Genomic DNA, 14,359 nt, shown 5'->3' with positions numbered 1-14,359 from the left:
ATACTATAGCAATTCAATTAAAGAATTTATATATTAATTATTATCTTTTTTAAAACAAACTTATTAAAAACCAAAGGTTAATAACTTTAATAAAGAAGCTATAGTGATAGTAGCTTAATAATATAAAAAATCAGTTAATAGGCCTAATAAAGGCCATAGACGTACTTTTGTAATTTCCCCAAGTATAAAGCTAGTAAACCAAATGGCACGTGTGGTGTTGACTATTGGGCGCTACTGCAGGAATCAACCCTAACACCGTTAGCTCGCGTGGATGACAATCGATAGTTCTGTCTCGGCTATGGAAATCACAGGGTTTAATGAGAGCTGAGATCAATAGCTTCATAAATTTTGCAAGCTAGAACATCCAGGCGCCAAGCCCTGACGGTATAAGAAGCCACTTCGACCGCCACTGATGCATTGTCTGTTTTTGAACCTGTAGGCGATTTAATTCTCACCTTAGTCTTTCGTTAGCAATGCGCCTTTACGCCTCGTTTTCTCTAGCCTTCGGGCTTGTGGCTGCCAGCCCATGCAAGCCGTTGACTTCAAGTATAGTGACCTCGAATGGAAATTTTGTTGGAGCACGGGTTAACTGAGACAAAACAGGTTCAACTGCTGTTTCTGCGACTTTCTCTTCCTCTGCAACCGAGATCTCTAGCACTTTCGCTGAGTCCGCGACTTCTACAGTCGAAACTCTCGCTACTGAAACTTCAACTGTGATTGAGTCTGGGACATCGACTGCGATCGACACCACCGCCACTGAAGCCTCAACTTTTGTTGGTTCTACCAGCACCGAAACTACCGATGCCACTATCTCGGCTTCTGAGACGTCGTCTCAGGCCACATCTGGCACGGCACTATTCACGTCAGTGACTTCTGCTGATGCAACCACCACCGTTACAACCGAGACATCCACCGCCGAGACGTCTGCAGCTACGACGACCACAGTTGAGACTTCTACGGCCGTGACAACTACCACCACATCAGAAGAACCTGGTCCCACTGACTATCTCCTCATCGCCGGTCAAGGCTCCGCTCAAGGCCTTCCCCTGAAAACAACGAAGCAAAATGGCGATTTCGTGATCTTCGGCGAACGCTCATCGAGCTGGACAGTCGGCCGCTTCGTCGTCGATCCCGCCACTGGATACCTCACCCGAGACGGCATTCCCGTTTGCGCAAAGTACCATTACATGGATCGACGCGCCTCCTTGACTCTTTGCTCAACCGAGTACAACCTGTATGGCACGGCTCGTCTTACCTGTGCACGAAACCCTGCGGCTGGTACTGCTCTTCAGTGCTCTGCTGTGAAGTTGGACTGTGTGTCAAGCGGACCAGGTGACAGTCAGCGTTGTAGTGTTTCGACTGAGGCCAATTGGACCAAGTTCTTTATCAGTGTTAGCTCCGACTATACTGTGTACCTTGGTGCTGACGACTTGGCAGTGCCGTCCTTCGCGCCTGTCGACATTTTCGTTGATCGAGCTCCCACTGCCGCTGCTCCAACAGTACCTTAGTCTAGAGGTGAATTACCAGCTACATAGAATCTTAGACGCGCTTTTACTTCTCTGTATCTATATATCGACAGTGCATAGATAATATTTTACCATATCGCCTTCTTATTGTTAAGTGGTGGGTTTTCTGTTAAATCCTCCAGCCCCAACACAAAGACACTTTTACCTTGGTCCGACTTGCTTACATACTCACTCTTTGACATTGCCAATATGAGACGGTTATTAAATCGAAGCACTAAGATTTTACCAAGAGTTCCTGGTTCTTTGTTTTGGCCGGATCCGGAGTTTTACTACATTTGGTAGCGCCTTGGTCCATCTCAATATCAGAGAGGATTTCAAACTGGCGTTCATCTTAGGTGCGAGTGCTATATATCTCATAGTTGTGGTTACAGGTTCAACGAGAAGAAAGAGGAAACTATGGTGATTGGACAACTTGAGGATTTCAATTGGCTTGGCTTGCATGGAAACTTTTGCCTCTGGGTTCATGAGCTTTTACCAAGCATTCTATTCTCTCCTCTCACCATTTCTCATACATGGTCTTATACAACGCATCGCAAAACAGCGTAATGGCTCTCGACCCAGATTCAAGAACCGCATCCATCGCAATGAACGGATGAGGCTGGCCCTTCATCACGTTCAGCTCCGCCTTGACACCCGCGTCTTGCAACTTCTTCGCAAACTGTTCACCTTCCGACCTCAAGACATCTAGTTCACCGACGACAAAACAAGCAGGCGGCAGCTTTGAGAAGTCTCCCTTCCAGAAAATTGGGCTGGCTTCGGGATGTGACCAGTCTTCCTTGTTGGGGAGGTAGTGGTGCCGGTACCAGAGCATCTTGGGGGCTGGAAGAGCGGGAGAGTGTTGGTTTTCTTTCCATGAGACATTGTTGGTGGCATCGGCGGTGTTGTCCATTACGGGCACGGAGAGGAGTTGAATGGAGAATTTTGGGGATCCTCGATCAGCTGCCCGTTGACACATGATGGCTGCCAAGTTTGCGCCAGCAGAAGAACCGCCTGTATCATCCAGTTAGTATAAACAGCCGTGCCCCAATCGAGTCATTCTCACCTGTTGCCAGCTTTGACGTGTCCAATCCAAGGGTTTTTTTACCCTCGCCCATCACCCAAAGAACAGCCTCCCACGAATCATGCACCGCCGCAGGAAACGGGTTCTCAGGCGCCAGTCTGTAATCCACAGCCACGACGACACATTTCCCTCTCGCACAAAGATGCGACGCAATAACATTCTCAGTATCTATTGTACCGAGAACCCAACCGCCACCGTGGTAGTAGATACACACAGGCCATCCGTTCTCTGGCTTGTCGCCAATTGGAGTGAAGCACCGAACCTTGACATCAGGTCCTTCGCTTTCTTTACGTTTGATGGCGTAGTCGATTGTACTTGCGACTGGCTGAAGGGGACCACTGCCGGGAATGAGAATGCCACTGCTTCGGGATGCTTCTACCGGTTGGAGATGAACTTGCTGCTTGTCGATGATATGCTTGTTATAGAATGCTGCATATTCAGGGTCGATTCTGTCGAGGACTGACTCGTGCAGGGGATAAGGTGGTTGATTGCTCATATTGCAAAAGTATACCCTAACCTAGAAACTAATTTGCGGTTGAATCGATGCTCTGAGAATACGCCGATGGCTGTTGTGAGTGACGATGGTGTCTTTAAGCTTCGGAGGTTTATTTCACGCCGGTACTTTTGCGCGGGTTTCCGAAATCGGGCATCCGGTGGACCCCTCTACAGTCTGCATGGTTGTCTTGCACTGGGTCGGATCGTCGCTCTACGTTACATGGAGGGAGCACCAACCTCTTGTGAGATGGTAACCTACGCTTATGCTGGTAACACTGTGTTTCGAGTCAGCTGCGAAGATGATTGCAGGGTATTGCTATCTTGATAGGTGCTTTGAACATGTAACCTCCGAATCTAAGCCCTTGCAACCTGTATCTTGTCTCCCCCGCATATCCCATCTGATGTCCGGGTGAGATAACGGTCCAGATACATACAGAAGATCTTGTGAATCATACAAAACTGTCAACTGCCCTTCCTTTTCCTTCGCACTAGATTTATCTGCAACATTTGGAAACAAGTCGCAGCCAATTTGGATCGCTGATTCTCAGACAATTCGTTGCCATGGACACCAAAGACCACAAAGAGGATGGCATCATCGACGACACCTACGCCGAAGGCACTGGTGAGGAAACAATTCTTGAAGTCGACCATATCGCCGAGCGTCAACTCTGTCGCAAGTTCGACGTTCGGCTGATGCCCGTTCTGGCCATCATGTGTATGACAAACGCCTCTACACTGTTCACCAACTCGTCTGATCATCTATAGACCTCTTCAACGCTCTAGATAAAGGCAACCTGGGCAATGCACAGACCGTCGGTCTCAGCGACGGTAAGTCAACAAGCTCCCTATCATCTCACATACTGACACGCGACAGATCTCAACTTCAAGCCAAACCAGTATAATCTCCTGGTATCAATCTTCTTCGTGCCCTACGTCATATTCGCTCCTCCGACTGCCATCCTCGGAAAGAAATACGGTCCTGCGCGAGTCCTCCCAATTCTCATGTTTACTTTTGGATCTATGACTTTGCTGGCTGCTTGCACCCAGAACTTTGGTGGCATGTTTGCCCTGCGATTCTTTCTTGGCATGGCGGAATCTGGCTTCTTTCCGCTGGTCATTTATTACTTGACTACATTTTATCGAAGAGGTGAACTTGCGCGTCGTCTTGCGGTATTCTACGCTGCGTCAAATATCGCGAACGCTTTTGTATGTTTCCTTTGCTCTAAATATGAGGCCTTCGGCTAATGACAACAGAGCGGCCTTCTATCCTTCGGCGTCTTCCAAATCGACTCCAAAATCTTCGTCTGGCGATATCTCTTCATCATCGAGGGCTCAGCATCAGTGCTCTTCTCCATCTTTGCATTCTGGTACCTCCCTCGCAGCGCAGCGCAAGCCAAGTTTCTCGGCGAAGAAGAAAAAGCGCTGGCTTTTCATCGCATGCAAGTCGACTCTTCGTCTGTTGTGCAGGAAAAGTTCAACTTTAAGGATTCGATCAAGATCTTTACGTATCCGACGACGTATTGCTTTTTGTTAATTGAGATTTGTCTTGGTGTACCGATTCAATCGGTTGCACTGTTCATGCCTCAGATTATCCAGCGACTGGGATATGGACCTGTCAAGACGAATCTCTATACTGGTAGGTCATTTATGTATTGTACGTATCTTCTTTTACTAATGCCATATGTTAGTTGCGCCAAATGTCGGTGGTGCTGTGATGCTTCTTATTCTGGCTTTCAGCTCCGATTTTCTACGCATTCGCTTCCCGTTCATCATGCTCGGATTCGCCCTCACGTTCATCGGCTTCATCATCTACGCCGCCATCTCTGACGTCCAAGCTCAATTACAATTGGCATACTATGCATGCTTCATGATGGTCTGGGGAACATCTGCTCCCTCCGTTCTCTTATCGACATGGTAGTAAGTCGCGAGTTCTAAAATGCAATTTTCTCCCTCCCTAACAGGCTCTAGCAACAATAATGTCGCGCACGAGGGCCGTCGCGTAGTTCTCACGTCAGTCGGCGTCCCCCTCGCCAATCTCATGGGCCTCGTATCAAGCAACATCTTCCGCGAGAACGAAAAGCCTAAGTACCCCACAGCTCTTATCACGACTGCTTGTTTCGGTGCATGTGGATGCCTCATTGCGGGTCTGCTTGGTGGGTATATGGTGCTTGATAACATGCGGCGGAATCGTAGGGCGGGGAGGAAGACGACGGCTGCTGATGTACCGACGAAGCGTCTGCGCGACGGGCCAGCAGTTCCCGAGTTTCGCTGGTTTTTGTGAGGGAGATGGTGCTGTAAGGGGGGAAGATCAGCACCCCGCAGCGGGTTTGGGAGAAGCGGGGAAAATAACGCACTGTGTTGTGTCTGCAATGTACTACGTTACCTTTGAACTGACGATCCTGGTATTGGAGATAACGATAAACAAAGGAGACCAGAATTGAGGCCGAGAGATATCCCAAGTGTTACAGCAGTTATCAGTATTCTTTGTCCGTCTGTCCGTATCATTTCGATCATCATCACCGCCATCATGTACTCTCCCAAAGTAGGCGACAGCATCGACTCGCTCGACACCCCCTCCATGATCGTCGACCTGGACGTTATGGAGGCCAACATCAAGAAACTCATGGACCGACTACTTCCAACTGGGTGCAACATTCGACCTCATCTCAAGACGAGCAAGAGCGCTATCGTCGCCGAGAAGCTCGTCGCTGCTGGGGCAAAGGGCGGTTGCGTCGCGAAGCTGAGTGAGGCCGAGGCAATTGCTGCTGCTGGGTTCACAGACCTTCTCATCACTTGTGAGATTGTCGGACCAGCCAAAGTCAAGAGGCTGGTGGAGCTGTTCAAAAAGCATCGAGAGATCAGGATTGTGGTGGACGATGAGAGAGCTGCGACGGCTATCAACGACGCGCTAGAAAAGTCAGGAATTGAGGACCCCATCTCGGTGTTGATAGACTTGGATGTCGGGCTACATCGCACAGGAACTCAGCCAGAGGGAGCTCTTCCTCTGGCGAAGCATATCAACACTCTGAAGCAAATGCGACTCATTGGAGTTCAAGGCTACGAGGGTCACCTGCAACATCTTCCCGACTTTGAAGACCGTAAGAAACAGTGCCTGGAATCAATGAAGATCCTCACCGATACTGCTCAAGCGCTGAAGAATGAAGGCTTCAACATTGATGTAGTCACAACAGGGGGAACAGGCACTGCTGATTTTTGTGCAACTGTGCCTGGCGTGACAGAACTCCAGCCTGGGTCTTTCATCTTCATGGACACCGACTATCGAAACGCCATTGGAACATACTACTCTCACAGTCTATCCTTTCTCGCAACTATAGTTAGCAAGCAAGGAGAGCGACAGGTCACGATCGACACTGGCCTCAAGTCTTTGACGACCGATAGTGGTCTGGCTGAGTGCAAGGATCAAAGATATAGCTATTTCCAACTGGGCGATGAGCATGGAGCGTTGACTTGGGAGGAGGGTACGCCAGCGCTTGACGTTGGTGATAGAGTTGAGATGATTCCAAGTCACATTGACCCAACTGTCAATCTTCACGACTTTTACTATGCGTACAGGAATGGGATCATTGAGGAGATTTGGCTGGTTGACTCTAGAGGAAAGGTCCAATAGGACAATTAGCCAAAGACTCGACTAATAAATCTGATATCGCAGAATTGCCTCTCATGGTTGTATGAAAGAAATGACCAGTGGTCGACATATATATAACGACCAAGTTTTATAATTACCCGAAGTTCACCAACTAATTCTCTTTTTAACCGCCCAACAAGGGTACCATTTATTGAGCGATGTTGGTTGTGACCTGGCTCGCATCTCACCCAATAATCACCCCTGTCCAACGACGCCTTCTTGGCTCGAAGGATCAGGTGTCATTTCATTTTCGTAGCAAAAGGGGCGTCGCCAAATTCTTTCTACCTCTGTCATCCCCACTCGAGCCGATCACGTATTTGCGCGTGGATAATGCTCGCCATCAGCAACCATGACAACACAGGCTCCGGATCTCACAACAACCTTCACACCCGCCAAGTCATGCTTTCAGTACTACAAGTATAGATATACAGGCGATGAACTTACATGTCTAGAAGGCGGCACCGGTGCGCCCAGCGCGTGCACCTACATGCAGTTGGGTCCCTCCGGGAGCGACGCCGACTGCTTCCCCAGCAGCTTAGAACTCGGTTCAACCTTTTACTACTCCCCCGGTATATGTCCCAGTGGATTCGAAGTTGCATGTAGTTCGACAGTCGGCGGCGAGACGAGAGCGACATGTTGTCCAAGGTACGAAGCCCATGGCTGTTGACGGGTCATGCTGACGGCGATGCAGTTCATTTAGTTGTCAAACAGAGACAGGCTGGCCTTGGTACAGCACTGATCTTTGCACCATCGCGATCCCACGTACGGTTGAGGTGATAGTTTCCGAATCAGTTGTTGGAGGAGATTGGAAAAGGACTACTGTCAGCGGAGCTGCAGCTAATGCTATTGGTATTCCTATCCGATGGCATTCCTCCGATTTCGCGTCCACCACGACTGGAGCCAGGACTTCTGCAACGGGCAGCGCAACTGAAACGATATCTTCCTCGACCGGCACTTCTTCGAGTGATTCTTCGTCGGATGATGGGGGTTTGAGCACTGGAGCAAAGGCAGGCATTGGGATTGGCGTTGGAGTTGCAGCTCTTGCTGTATTTGCTGCATTGGGCTGGTTTGTGCTTCGAGCAAGGAGGGCTAAGCAGGCAAATACCGCCGCTGCAGCTGGGGGAGAAGAGGCCAAGGAATTTCAGATGCAGCAGCAACAGCACCCATGGGAGCTTGATAGTCACGAGACTATGTCCCCGGCGGAGCTGCCATCGGATAGTGTAAGTCATGTTAGGTATAAATAAAACACGCAGTGCTGGGCAAATTAAAGCATTAAAGAATATAATATTTATCAGAGTACTTTCATGTTATCAAGAGAATTGTAAGGGTAATAATGCCAAGGGCGAAGATCCAATACCGGCAGAAATCGCTGCGATGAAGATTCTCCAACAGAGAGAAGCCTCCGACCTGAAGTTTGTGCATTGCACAAGTACTAAACTTGAGCTTAGCGGATTAAAATGGAATGGTGTAGAAAGACTTGGAACAGGCGGTTGTCTGACACTGATATCCATGTTTCCAAGTCACATCAATTGACCTGGTCCGTGCAGTCAAGCGCTTACAATCTATCCGAAATTCCGGGCGCTTGCGCAGCGAAGCTTATTGGATAGTTAGTCCCACCAGTTTGGTTCCGTAGCATGTTCACCTTAGTATTCTGTTAATTGTTACATGAAAAAGATACAAAATGTCACATTGACCGCAGATTTAAGCGACTGCAGATTTAAGCGCCCGCACATTGTTGAACTTAGATTGCATGATAGGTTTCAAACGTGCTGTCACGACAGGCTGACCAACAGCATAAAATTTGGTAGGGTATATCACGCAAGGTGGGGCAATGAGCAACCAACAGCCTCAACAGACCTCATGAACTGACCGTGCCTAGTACGACCGGGAATGTTTCTTTTATGTGCAGAGGTTATTAATATGGCCGTCATGCAATGGTAACTGTGGACGTAAACTAGACAGGAGTCGTGACGAAAATTGGACTTGATGAGCTTACGGAGGCGCCGATAAATCACAAGCCAGGGACTGCAGAAGGAATCGAGGCATAGGGCATCAAGTTTATTTCTGTAAGCGACTGTTGCGCTATTTAAGACGAAATCTGGTCAAGGTTCCACCAAAAACAAGTGACATGACTGTTACTTCGACTACCATAGCAGACAATACATCTTCCGCCAGCGACGCATCGGCCGGAGAAGACAACGCGGAAGGCAGCTCTATAGATTCGGGCAGGCTATCGACTGGAGCCATAGCAGGTATTGCCATTGTGGTCCGAGATGTTCAGAGTGCACTCCACAACGCGAAAGGTTTAATGTCGTTGAGCCTCCCAGTCATACTCCCATACTTTGACACCGTCTACAACTAGGTCATAATGAACAAGCAGCCTGCCTGTTTGTGTGGTGTCAAACGTGACTTTTCCGAATTTCGAAGATCCCCAAGGATATGAGTAAATTGATACATCAGTCTCCTCAATCTCCTTGTGGAACCTGTCGAACGGTTCGTAGAACTGGTTCAACGGCGACGTGGAGAACTCAATAACTGGTTTGTCGCCTTTGGCCTTTGCAGGGAATGTTGTGGTAGCATGTTCATGACGATCCTAGGATGTGTTAGCTTGGCCTTTTGATGCGTGACGAAGCATCTTGTGGACTGCATCAAAGGCAACAGAAGGAAACTCACACCGCTGAGAATAACAGCGCCACCATTCTGCTTCATGGTATCCAGGATTGAATCCCGCTCCCAGAGAAAGCCTGACCAACTGTCTGCTGAGTCTGGGCCCCTCCAATTCCTTGTAAAAGGCACGCTGCTGACTACGACTTTCCAATCAGACTCTGATGTGAGCCACTTTTGTAACGCAGCAAGCTGTAATGCACCAAGCATTGTTTTCTCTGGTCCATCAGCCATCGCATTATCTGATCGATATCGCCTGGTATCCAAGACAAAGAATGCTACACCTTGATATCGAAAGGTGTAGTACGTCTTATCGGCACCATACTGTGACGGCGGGTTCGCGTTTCCATGGTAGTTCCAGAATGGCTGCATGGCCGTCTTGTAAAGCCCAGTGTTATTCCCTGCCCAGTCATTTATAATCTCATGATCATCATAGACATGTATCCAAGGGGTTGCACGAAGTTGAGACGACCACGAAGGGGAGGCATATACCTGGCGATATGCCGCCGAGTATGCGTCAGCATCCCAGCCGAGCGGGATTGGGAGATCGATGTAGATGAAGTCGCCCAGAAATAGTATCATATCCACTGGGCTCTCAGAAAGGTATTTACTTAAATGTTCAAGTCCAGTAATTCGAAGGCCATGGTCCGAGGGGTTGTATGGGTAGAATGGCTTAATGCAGCTGGAAGAAACAAGACTCCAACGCTTCAAGTCGCTGCCAGGTTGCGACATGGTTCGAAACGACCCCGTATGGCTTGCATTGGTTGAAAATGTGTAAGGAGTGTTTGGCTTGAGACCTTCTATCAAGACTGTCCCAACATAATCCGAATGTGCACTCAACAAGACGGATTTGAGTATTTCGGTCTCTGCTTGCTCTTCATAGCCTGAAGCGACTGTGATCTGAACATAATCAGAGATAGGAGCCCTCAATACAATCCGAGCCGTCGAGTGATCCACATAGCCGATCCGAGAGAAGGACAGTTCGGCACTTTGATGTAGCAGATGGCCCCGGAAAAGAAAGTCGAGAACAGCAACAAGACAGACCAAGTTGATGAGGAAGCCGCCTGCCGTGAAGAGGGGCCTGTCGTTATCAATAACAGACAGCACTGGGGCGGAAACTAGGCGTCTTTTAAGCCGAAGCTTACTGTAATTGAGCAGAGCTAGCTCTGCGCTAAATGCAAGCAGAAATATGGCAAAACTCCCATAGATACGATCTAGATATCGTTTTCCTATAGGATCCTGATATATGTCAGCCAGTTATCATCGGCCATCACGGTGAACGAACTTACAAACCTGACAAACAGAACAGAAGTATAGCGCAACGTAAGTGACGCAGCTGTGATTACAGCGTCAAGTACATTCAGTACCAATGATGCATTATCCATGATTGCACTTTTCGGCTGTCTTGGTTCTCGCTGTCTCCCTCTCTTCAAGGAGGAAGAGATTGGTTAAACATGAATGCCTTATCACAAGGTTCCATCTGTTATTTTTCTCGCTATCCACTTAGAGGTCCAGGATCCTGATTCAGAAGGATGATACTATCCTATAGTAAAGTGGACCCCGAAATCTCTGGTTACATCAAAATTGAATTTAATCACAGTCAACCTAAGGTGTTGCCTTTTAGATAAGCTTACCTAGCCCACGTGCGATCAACGATCCACTTTATACGGAACCCAACTGCCGGGCCAAGATATCTACACGGCGCCACTAACGGCTTGAGGCTCCATTACCGCCGGCACGTAAGACCCGATTGTTTGGGTTGGCCGAAGCCACGTGCTTGGTGACTGTGTCCAAGTCGTTGACGCATAGCATTCTTCCTAGTGATGTCGGAGAACTTTGGGTATGATTTTATCCACTCGTGTAAGACCATGGATCCTTTGACAGGATTTGGCTCTGGGCCATTCAGCGGGGAATGCAATGCCGCCGATGAACTCCCAGATGTCTAGGAACCACGTTGCATTGAAGACGATTGAAAGTTTATATAAGACCTAGATAATGCCTTCTTGATAAATTGCGCAGTGAATCAACACCACCAACATTCTTACCCCTGCTGCTGCAGGGTTTGAGGTACAGCCATGGCGGAAAACATCAGCAAGAAGGAGATGCCCGCAGACAAGACCCTCGCAGTATCGTCAGATGAAAGCATCTCTGCTGAGACAGAGACCAATGAACCTATCAAGCGTACGCCTGGTCAACTCGACGTCTTGGTTCAGGGAGTCGCTCTCTTCTCTGATGGCTACAACATCCAGATCATTGGATACATGAACACTGTTCTAGCCAAGTTGTACTTTATAATCCTTCCTTTACCCAATGCTTCTAGCTGTTAATTCCCAGTAGATACCCAAAGCAGATGACGGCCGAAGTCAAGACCAGGTTGTCCAACTCTATCCTTATTGGTGACATCTTCGGCATGCTCCTCTTTGGCCTCTGTATTGACCGGTTCGGTCGACGTGTTGGGATCTACCTGACAACTCTATTCCTGGTTCTGGTACGTATCTCTGGCCCTGCCATGAGACACGGTTTAACTAACAGTACAGGGTATCGTCATTGCCACTGCAGCACATGGTGTTACTGTGGAGGGTATGTTTTGGATGATGGTGATCGGCCGCGGTGTTGCTGGTGTTGGAGCAGGTATGTCTCTTGGATCATTATATGGCATCAAGCATGTGATGAGTTGTTAACTGTTTAGGTGGTGAGTATACCGTGTGCACTTCGCAAGCCGTGGAGTGTGCCGATAGTACCGAGGCTATGCGAAAGCGACGTGGCATGCTTGTTGCTGTCGCGACAAATGCCGCTATCATCTCCGGTTTCGTAGCCTCAAGTATTGTGTCTCTCATTGTCATTGCAGCATACAGAGGTGTTCCCCATGATGGTATCTGGCGCATCTGTTTTGGCATTGGCATCATTGTAAGTCTTCTTCTCCTGCATCAACTGATACCTCTGGGCTCACTTATATAAGCTTCCACTTGGCATCTTCTTCTTCCGCCTTCGCTTGATGGATTCCACTCAGTATCAGAAGCATGCCATTCAGCACAGGATACCATACAAGCTTGCCATCAAGTATTACTGGAAACCTCTTCTTGGGTGCTGCTCTGCCTGGTTCCTCTACGATGCCGTCGTTTACCCTTTTAACCTTTTGGCACCAACTCTAGTTGCGGGCTTCTCGAACAACCAGACGATGCAGGAGTCCATTGGCTGGTCAGCACTTATCAACTTCTTCGCACTTCCTGGTGCATTCATCGGAGCCCTGCTCATGGACCGCATTGGCCGACGTCAAACTTATGCCTTGGGCTGGTCTATAGTCTGTGTCTTTGGCTTCGTCATTGGAGGCACTATGTACCCTCTCAACAGCCCCTCAGCCTTCCCAGCCTTTGTTACGCTCTACGGACTCTTCCAAACCTTTTTGTCGGTAGGTCCTGGAGATTGTAACTTCCTAGTCAGCAGCGAAAGCTTTCCTACTCCGCTCAGAGGCCACTTTCTCGGGTTTGCTGCAGCGATCGGCAAGGTCGGTGCTGCGGTTGGTACCCAGGCGCTGAGTAAGTGCCTTGTTAGCTTTGACGACAAGCTCAAGGGTCAGCAAGTTGTCTTTCTCATCGGCAGTGCTATTTCGGTAGTTGGAGTCTTCTGTGTTTGGTTCTTGATCCCAAATGTAGGTTGTTTCCTCAGACCCCTCAATCAACACTTATATCTTTAACTGTTATTGACATATTTTCAGCACCCCAAGACGCTCGAAGAGGAGGACGTCCGTTTCAAAGCTTACCTGGAAGAGAATGGCTATGACACCAGCCAAATGGGACTAAAAGGGTGAGCTCAATGGAGATGCAATAGTGTTCTTGGAGTGGGTTGCAGTCTCTAGCAAAATCATGACAGGGAACAGCGAATTGAGTTGCAGGCCAGGACCTTACCAGCCTCGAGGCTCCACAACTTCTGTAAGTGATTCGGAGCTACCATTTGCTGTCAAAGGTATAGCAAGACAAGTTGGGTTGATTAGAAGTTAGCCTTGTATCTCAGTAACAAAATGAAGCATGCGTAATCTTGTTGGGGACCATAAACCGCCTCTAGGCATGAAAACTGCCGCCCACCGACCACACACAATAACGACTCGAGGCCAACCTTGTCGCAACATCGGACCTTATCGGGATTCCTCAATCACACGATACTCGCAATCGGCAGGCCCGTCCCCGTTAACATTAACCATATCTTGAGGGCACGCACTCATGACGACAACAAGGTCGGCCTCGGCTCTCAGAATGACATATTGACCCTTGTCGCTGGTGGGAGCACGAATATCAATTCCACCATGATGATCCACAGCCACATTCATAAACAAGTTCAGCGGATCGGGGACCCAATCGTCTCTGACCTTGATCTCGGGGAACTCTCTGAGTGCTTTGTGCATGTTATCGTGGCAACTATCATGATACCCCATAGCACCCAATTGGCGATAGCGCTCAGCATCGCAAGCGGGGAATAGCAAGTCGTGGATACCTGGGGTCGTGTCATCGACAAGAGTCATGATGGGCTTGCGGCGAGAACTGTATAGGTTGCTTCCCTTGCGCAAGGAAATGCTTGAAAGCATTGCGCGAGTGTGACTTGTCGAGAGGTAGTCATGGCTATCCTTTGAGTTGAAAGCCCATAAGTCGATCACTTGTTTTCCATGTGTATTGATGACTTGGAGGCTCTGGCCCTGCTTTACCAGGACAGCTACACCTTGTCGGGCGGGAAGTTGGGGCATTCTGAAAGGGTAGACTCAAGGGACAAACAAGTAAGATTAAAGAGAGGTAGAATTTAAATTAAGTATTTTTGCAAAGAGTTTATATGATAGCTTGTAAGCTTAAATTGAATTTCCGGTTGACTGTGAACTGAGTGCATGTTTCTCAACAGGTGAGGGGTTAATCATCTTGGTCTCTTACCAATTAGTCACATGATATCAGCCCGCCGCGATGACGTTTTGAATAAAATAAAATG

The 14,359-nt window shown here is 48.5% G+C and overlaps 8 protein-coding genes across 8 annotated transcripts; 5 read left to right on the top strand and 3 right to left on the bottom strand.

Moving 5' to 3' along the window:
- The first annotated feature begins 455 nt into the window (after positions 1–455).
- FOBCDRAFT_209898 (uncharacterized protein) lies at positions 456–1,650 on the top strand. Its single transcript, XM_031180362.3, has 2 exons — positions 456–546; positions 604–1,650. The coding sequence occupies exons 1-2, from the start codon at positions 474–476 to the stop codon at positions 1,506–1,508; spliced, it is 978 nt and encodes a 325-aa protein (XP_031041130.2). The 5' UTR covers positions 456–473; the 3' UTR covers positions 1,509–1,650.
- Positions 1,651–1,989: 339 nt separating this feature from the next.
- FOBCDRAFT_246388 (alpha/beta hydrolase fold-domain-containing protein) lies at positions 1,990–3,167 on the bottom strand. Its single transcript, XM_031180361.3, has 2 exons — positions 2,569–3,167; positions 1,990–2,516 (listed from the first exon to the last, which is right to left on the bottom strand). The coding sequence occupies exons 1-2, from the start codon at positions 3,080–3,082 to the stop codon at positions 2,023–2,025; spliced, it is 1,008 nt and encodes a 335-aa protein (XP_031041129.2). The 5' UTR covers positions 3,083–3,167; the 3' UTR covers positions 1,990–2,022.
- A 475-nt stretch (positions 3,168–3,642) lies between these two features.
- Positions 3,643–5,757, top strand: FOBCDRAFT_246387 (major facilitator superfamily domain-containing protein; the record flags this gene model as incomplete). Its single annotated transcript, XM_059610767.1, has 5 exons — positions 3,643–3,796; positions 3,956–4,287; positions 4,336–4,717; positions 4,770–4,998; positions 5,050–5,757. 5 exons carry the CDS (start codon positions 3,643–3,645, stop codon positions 5,360–5,362), a joined length of 1,410 nt encoding a protein of 469 aa, XP_059463718.1. The 3' UTR covers positions 5,363–5,757.
- FOBCDRAFT_266360 (uncharacterized protein) lies at positions 5,609–6,709 on the top strand (the record flags this gene model as incomplete). Its single annotated transcript, XM_031180359.2, has 1 exon — positions 5,609–6,709. One exon carries the CDS (start codon positions 5,609–5,611, stop codon positions 6,707–6,709), a length of 1,101 nt encoding a protein of 366 aa, XP_031041127.2.
- A 367-nt stretch (positions 6,710–7,076) lies between these two features.
- FOBCDRAFT_194088 (uncharacterized protein) lies at positions 7,077–7,995 on the top strand (the record flags this gene model as incomplete). The annotated part of the gene is made up of 3 exons (XM_059608775.1): positions 7,077–7,372; positions 7,419–7,947; positions 7,981–7,995. The coding sequence occupies 3 exons, from the start codon at positions 7,077–7,079 to the stop codon at positions 7,993–7,995; spliced, it is 840 nt and encodes a 279-aa protein (XP_059463717.1).
- A 1,037-nt stretch (positions 7,996–9,032) lies between these two features.
- FOBCDRAFT_266358 (PhoD-like phosphatase-domain-containing protein) lies at positions 9,033–10,776 on the bottom strand (the record flags this gene model as incomplete). Its single annotated transcript, XM_031180357.2, has 3 exons — positions 9,033–9,320; positions 9,401–10,630; positions 10,681–10,776. 3 exons carry the CDS (start codon positions 10,774–10,776, stop codon positions 9,033–9,035), a joined length of 1,614 nt encoding a protein of 537 aa, XP_031041125.2.
- Positions 10,777–11,466: 690 nt separating this feature from the next.
- On the top strand, positions 11,467–13,199 carry FOBCDRAFT_234912 (major facilitator superfamily domain-containing protein; the record flags this gene model as incomplete). Its single annotated transcript, XM_059609997.1, has 6 exons — positions 11,467–11,675; positions 11,729–11,879; positions 11,929–12,022; positions 12,111–12,298; positions 12,351–13,040; positions 13,107–13,199. 6 exons carry the CDS (start codon positions 11,467–11,469, stop codon positions 13,197–13,199), a joined length of 1,425 nt encoding a protein of 474 aa, XP_059463716.1.
- A 154-nt stretch (positions 13,200–13,353) lies between these two features.
- FOBCDRAFT_209894 (uncharacterized protein) lies at positions 13,354–13,995 on the bottom strand. Its single transcript, XM_031180355.3, has one exon. The coding sequence runs from the start codon at positions 13,968–13,970 to the stop codon at positions 13,524–13,526; it is 447 nt and encodes a 148-aa protein (XP_031041123.3). The 5' UTR covers positions 13,971–13,995; the 3' UTR covers positions 13,354–13,523.
- Positions 13,996–14,359: the final 364 nt, after the last annotated feature.

The sequence above is a fragment of the Fusarium oxysporum genome, chromosome I (genome assembly GCF_013085055.1).
Source record: "Fusarium oxysporum Fo47 chromosome I, complete sequence".
Lineage (NCBI taxonomy): Eukaryota > Fungi > Ascomycota > Sordariomycetes > Hypocreales > Nectriaceae > Fusarium > Fusarium oxysporum.
Note: the sequence above shows the minus strand (reverse complement) of the source record. Positions and strands in the feature narration are given on the sequence as shown.

Bases quoted from the DNA above. Each gene is read 5' to 3' on its own strand.
- FOBCDRAFT_209894 (XM_031180355.3), bottom strand. From the start codon at position 13,970: ATGCTTTCAAGCATTTCCTTGCGCAAGGGAAGCAACCTATACAGTTCT.
- FOBCDRAFT_209898 (XM_031180362.3), top strand. From the start codon at position 474: ATGCGCCTTTACGCCTCGTTTTCTCTAGCCTTCGGGCTTGTGGCTGCC. The intron at 547-603 runs GTATAGTGACCT...GAGACAAAACAG, and splicing joins ATGCAAGCCGTTGACTTCAA to GTTCAACTGCTGTTTCTGCG.
- FOBCDRAFT_246388 (XM_031180361.3), bottom strand. From the start codon at position 3,082: ATGAGCAATCAACCACCTTATCCCCTGCACGAGTCAGTCCTCGACAGA. The intron at 2,517-2,568 runs GTGAGAATGACT...TGGATGATACAG, and splicing joins CACGTCAAAGCTGGCAACAG to GCGGTTCTTCTGCTGGCGCA.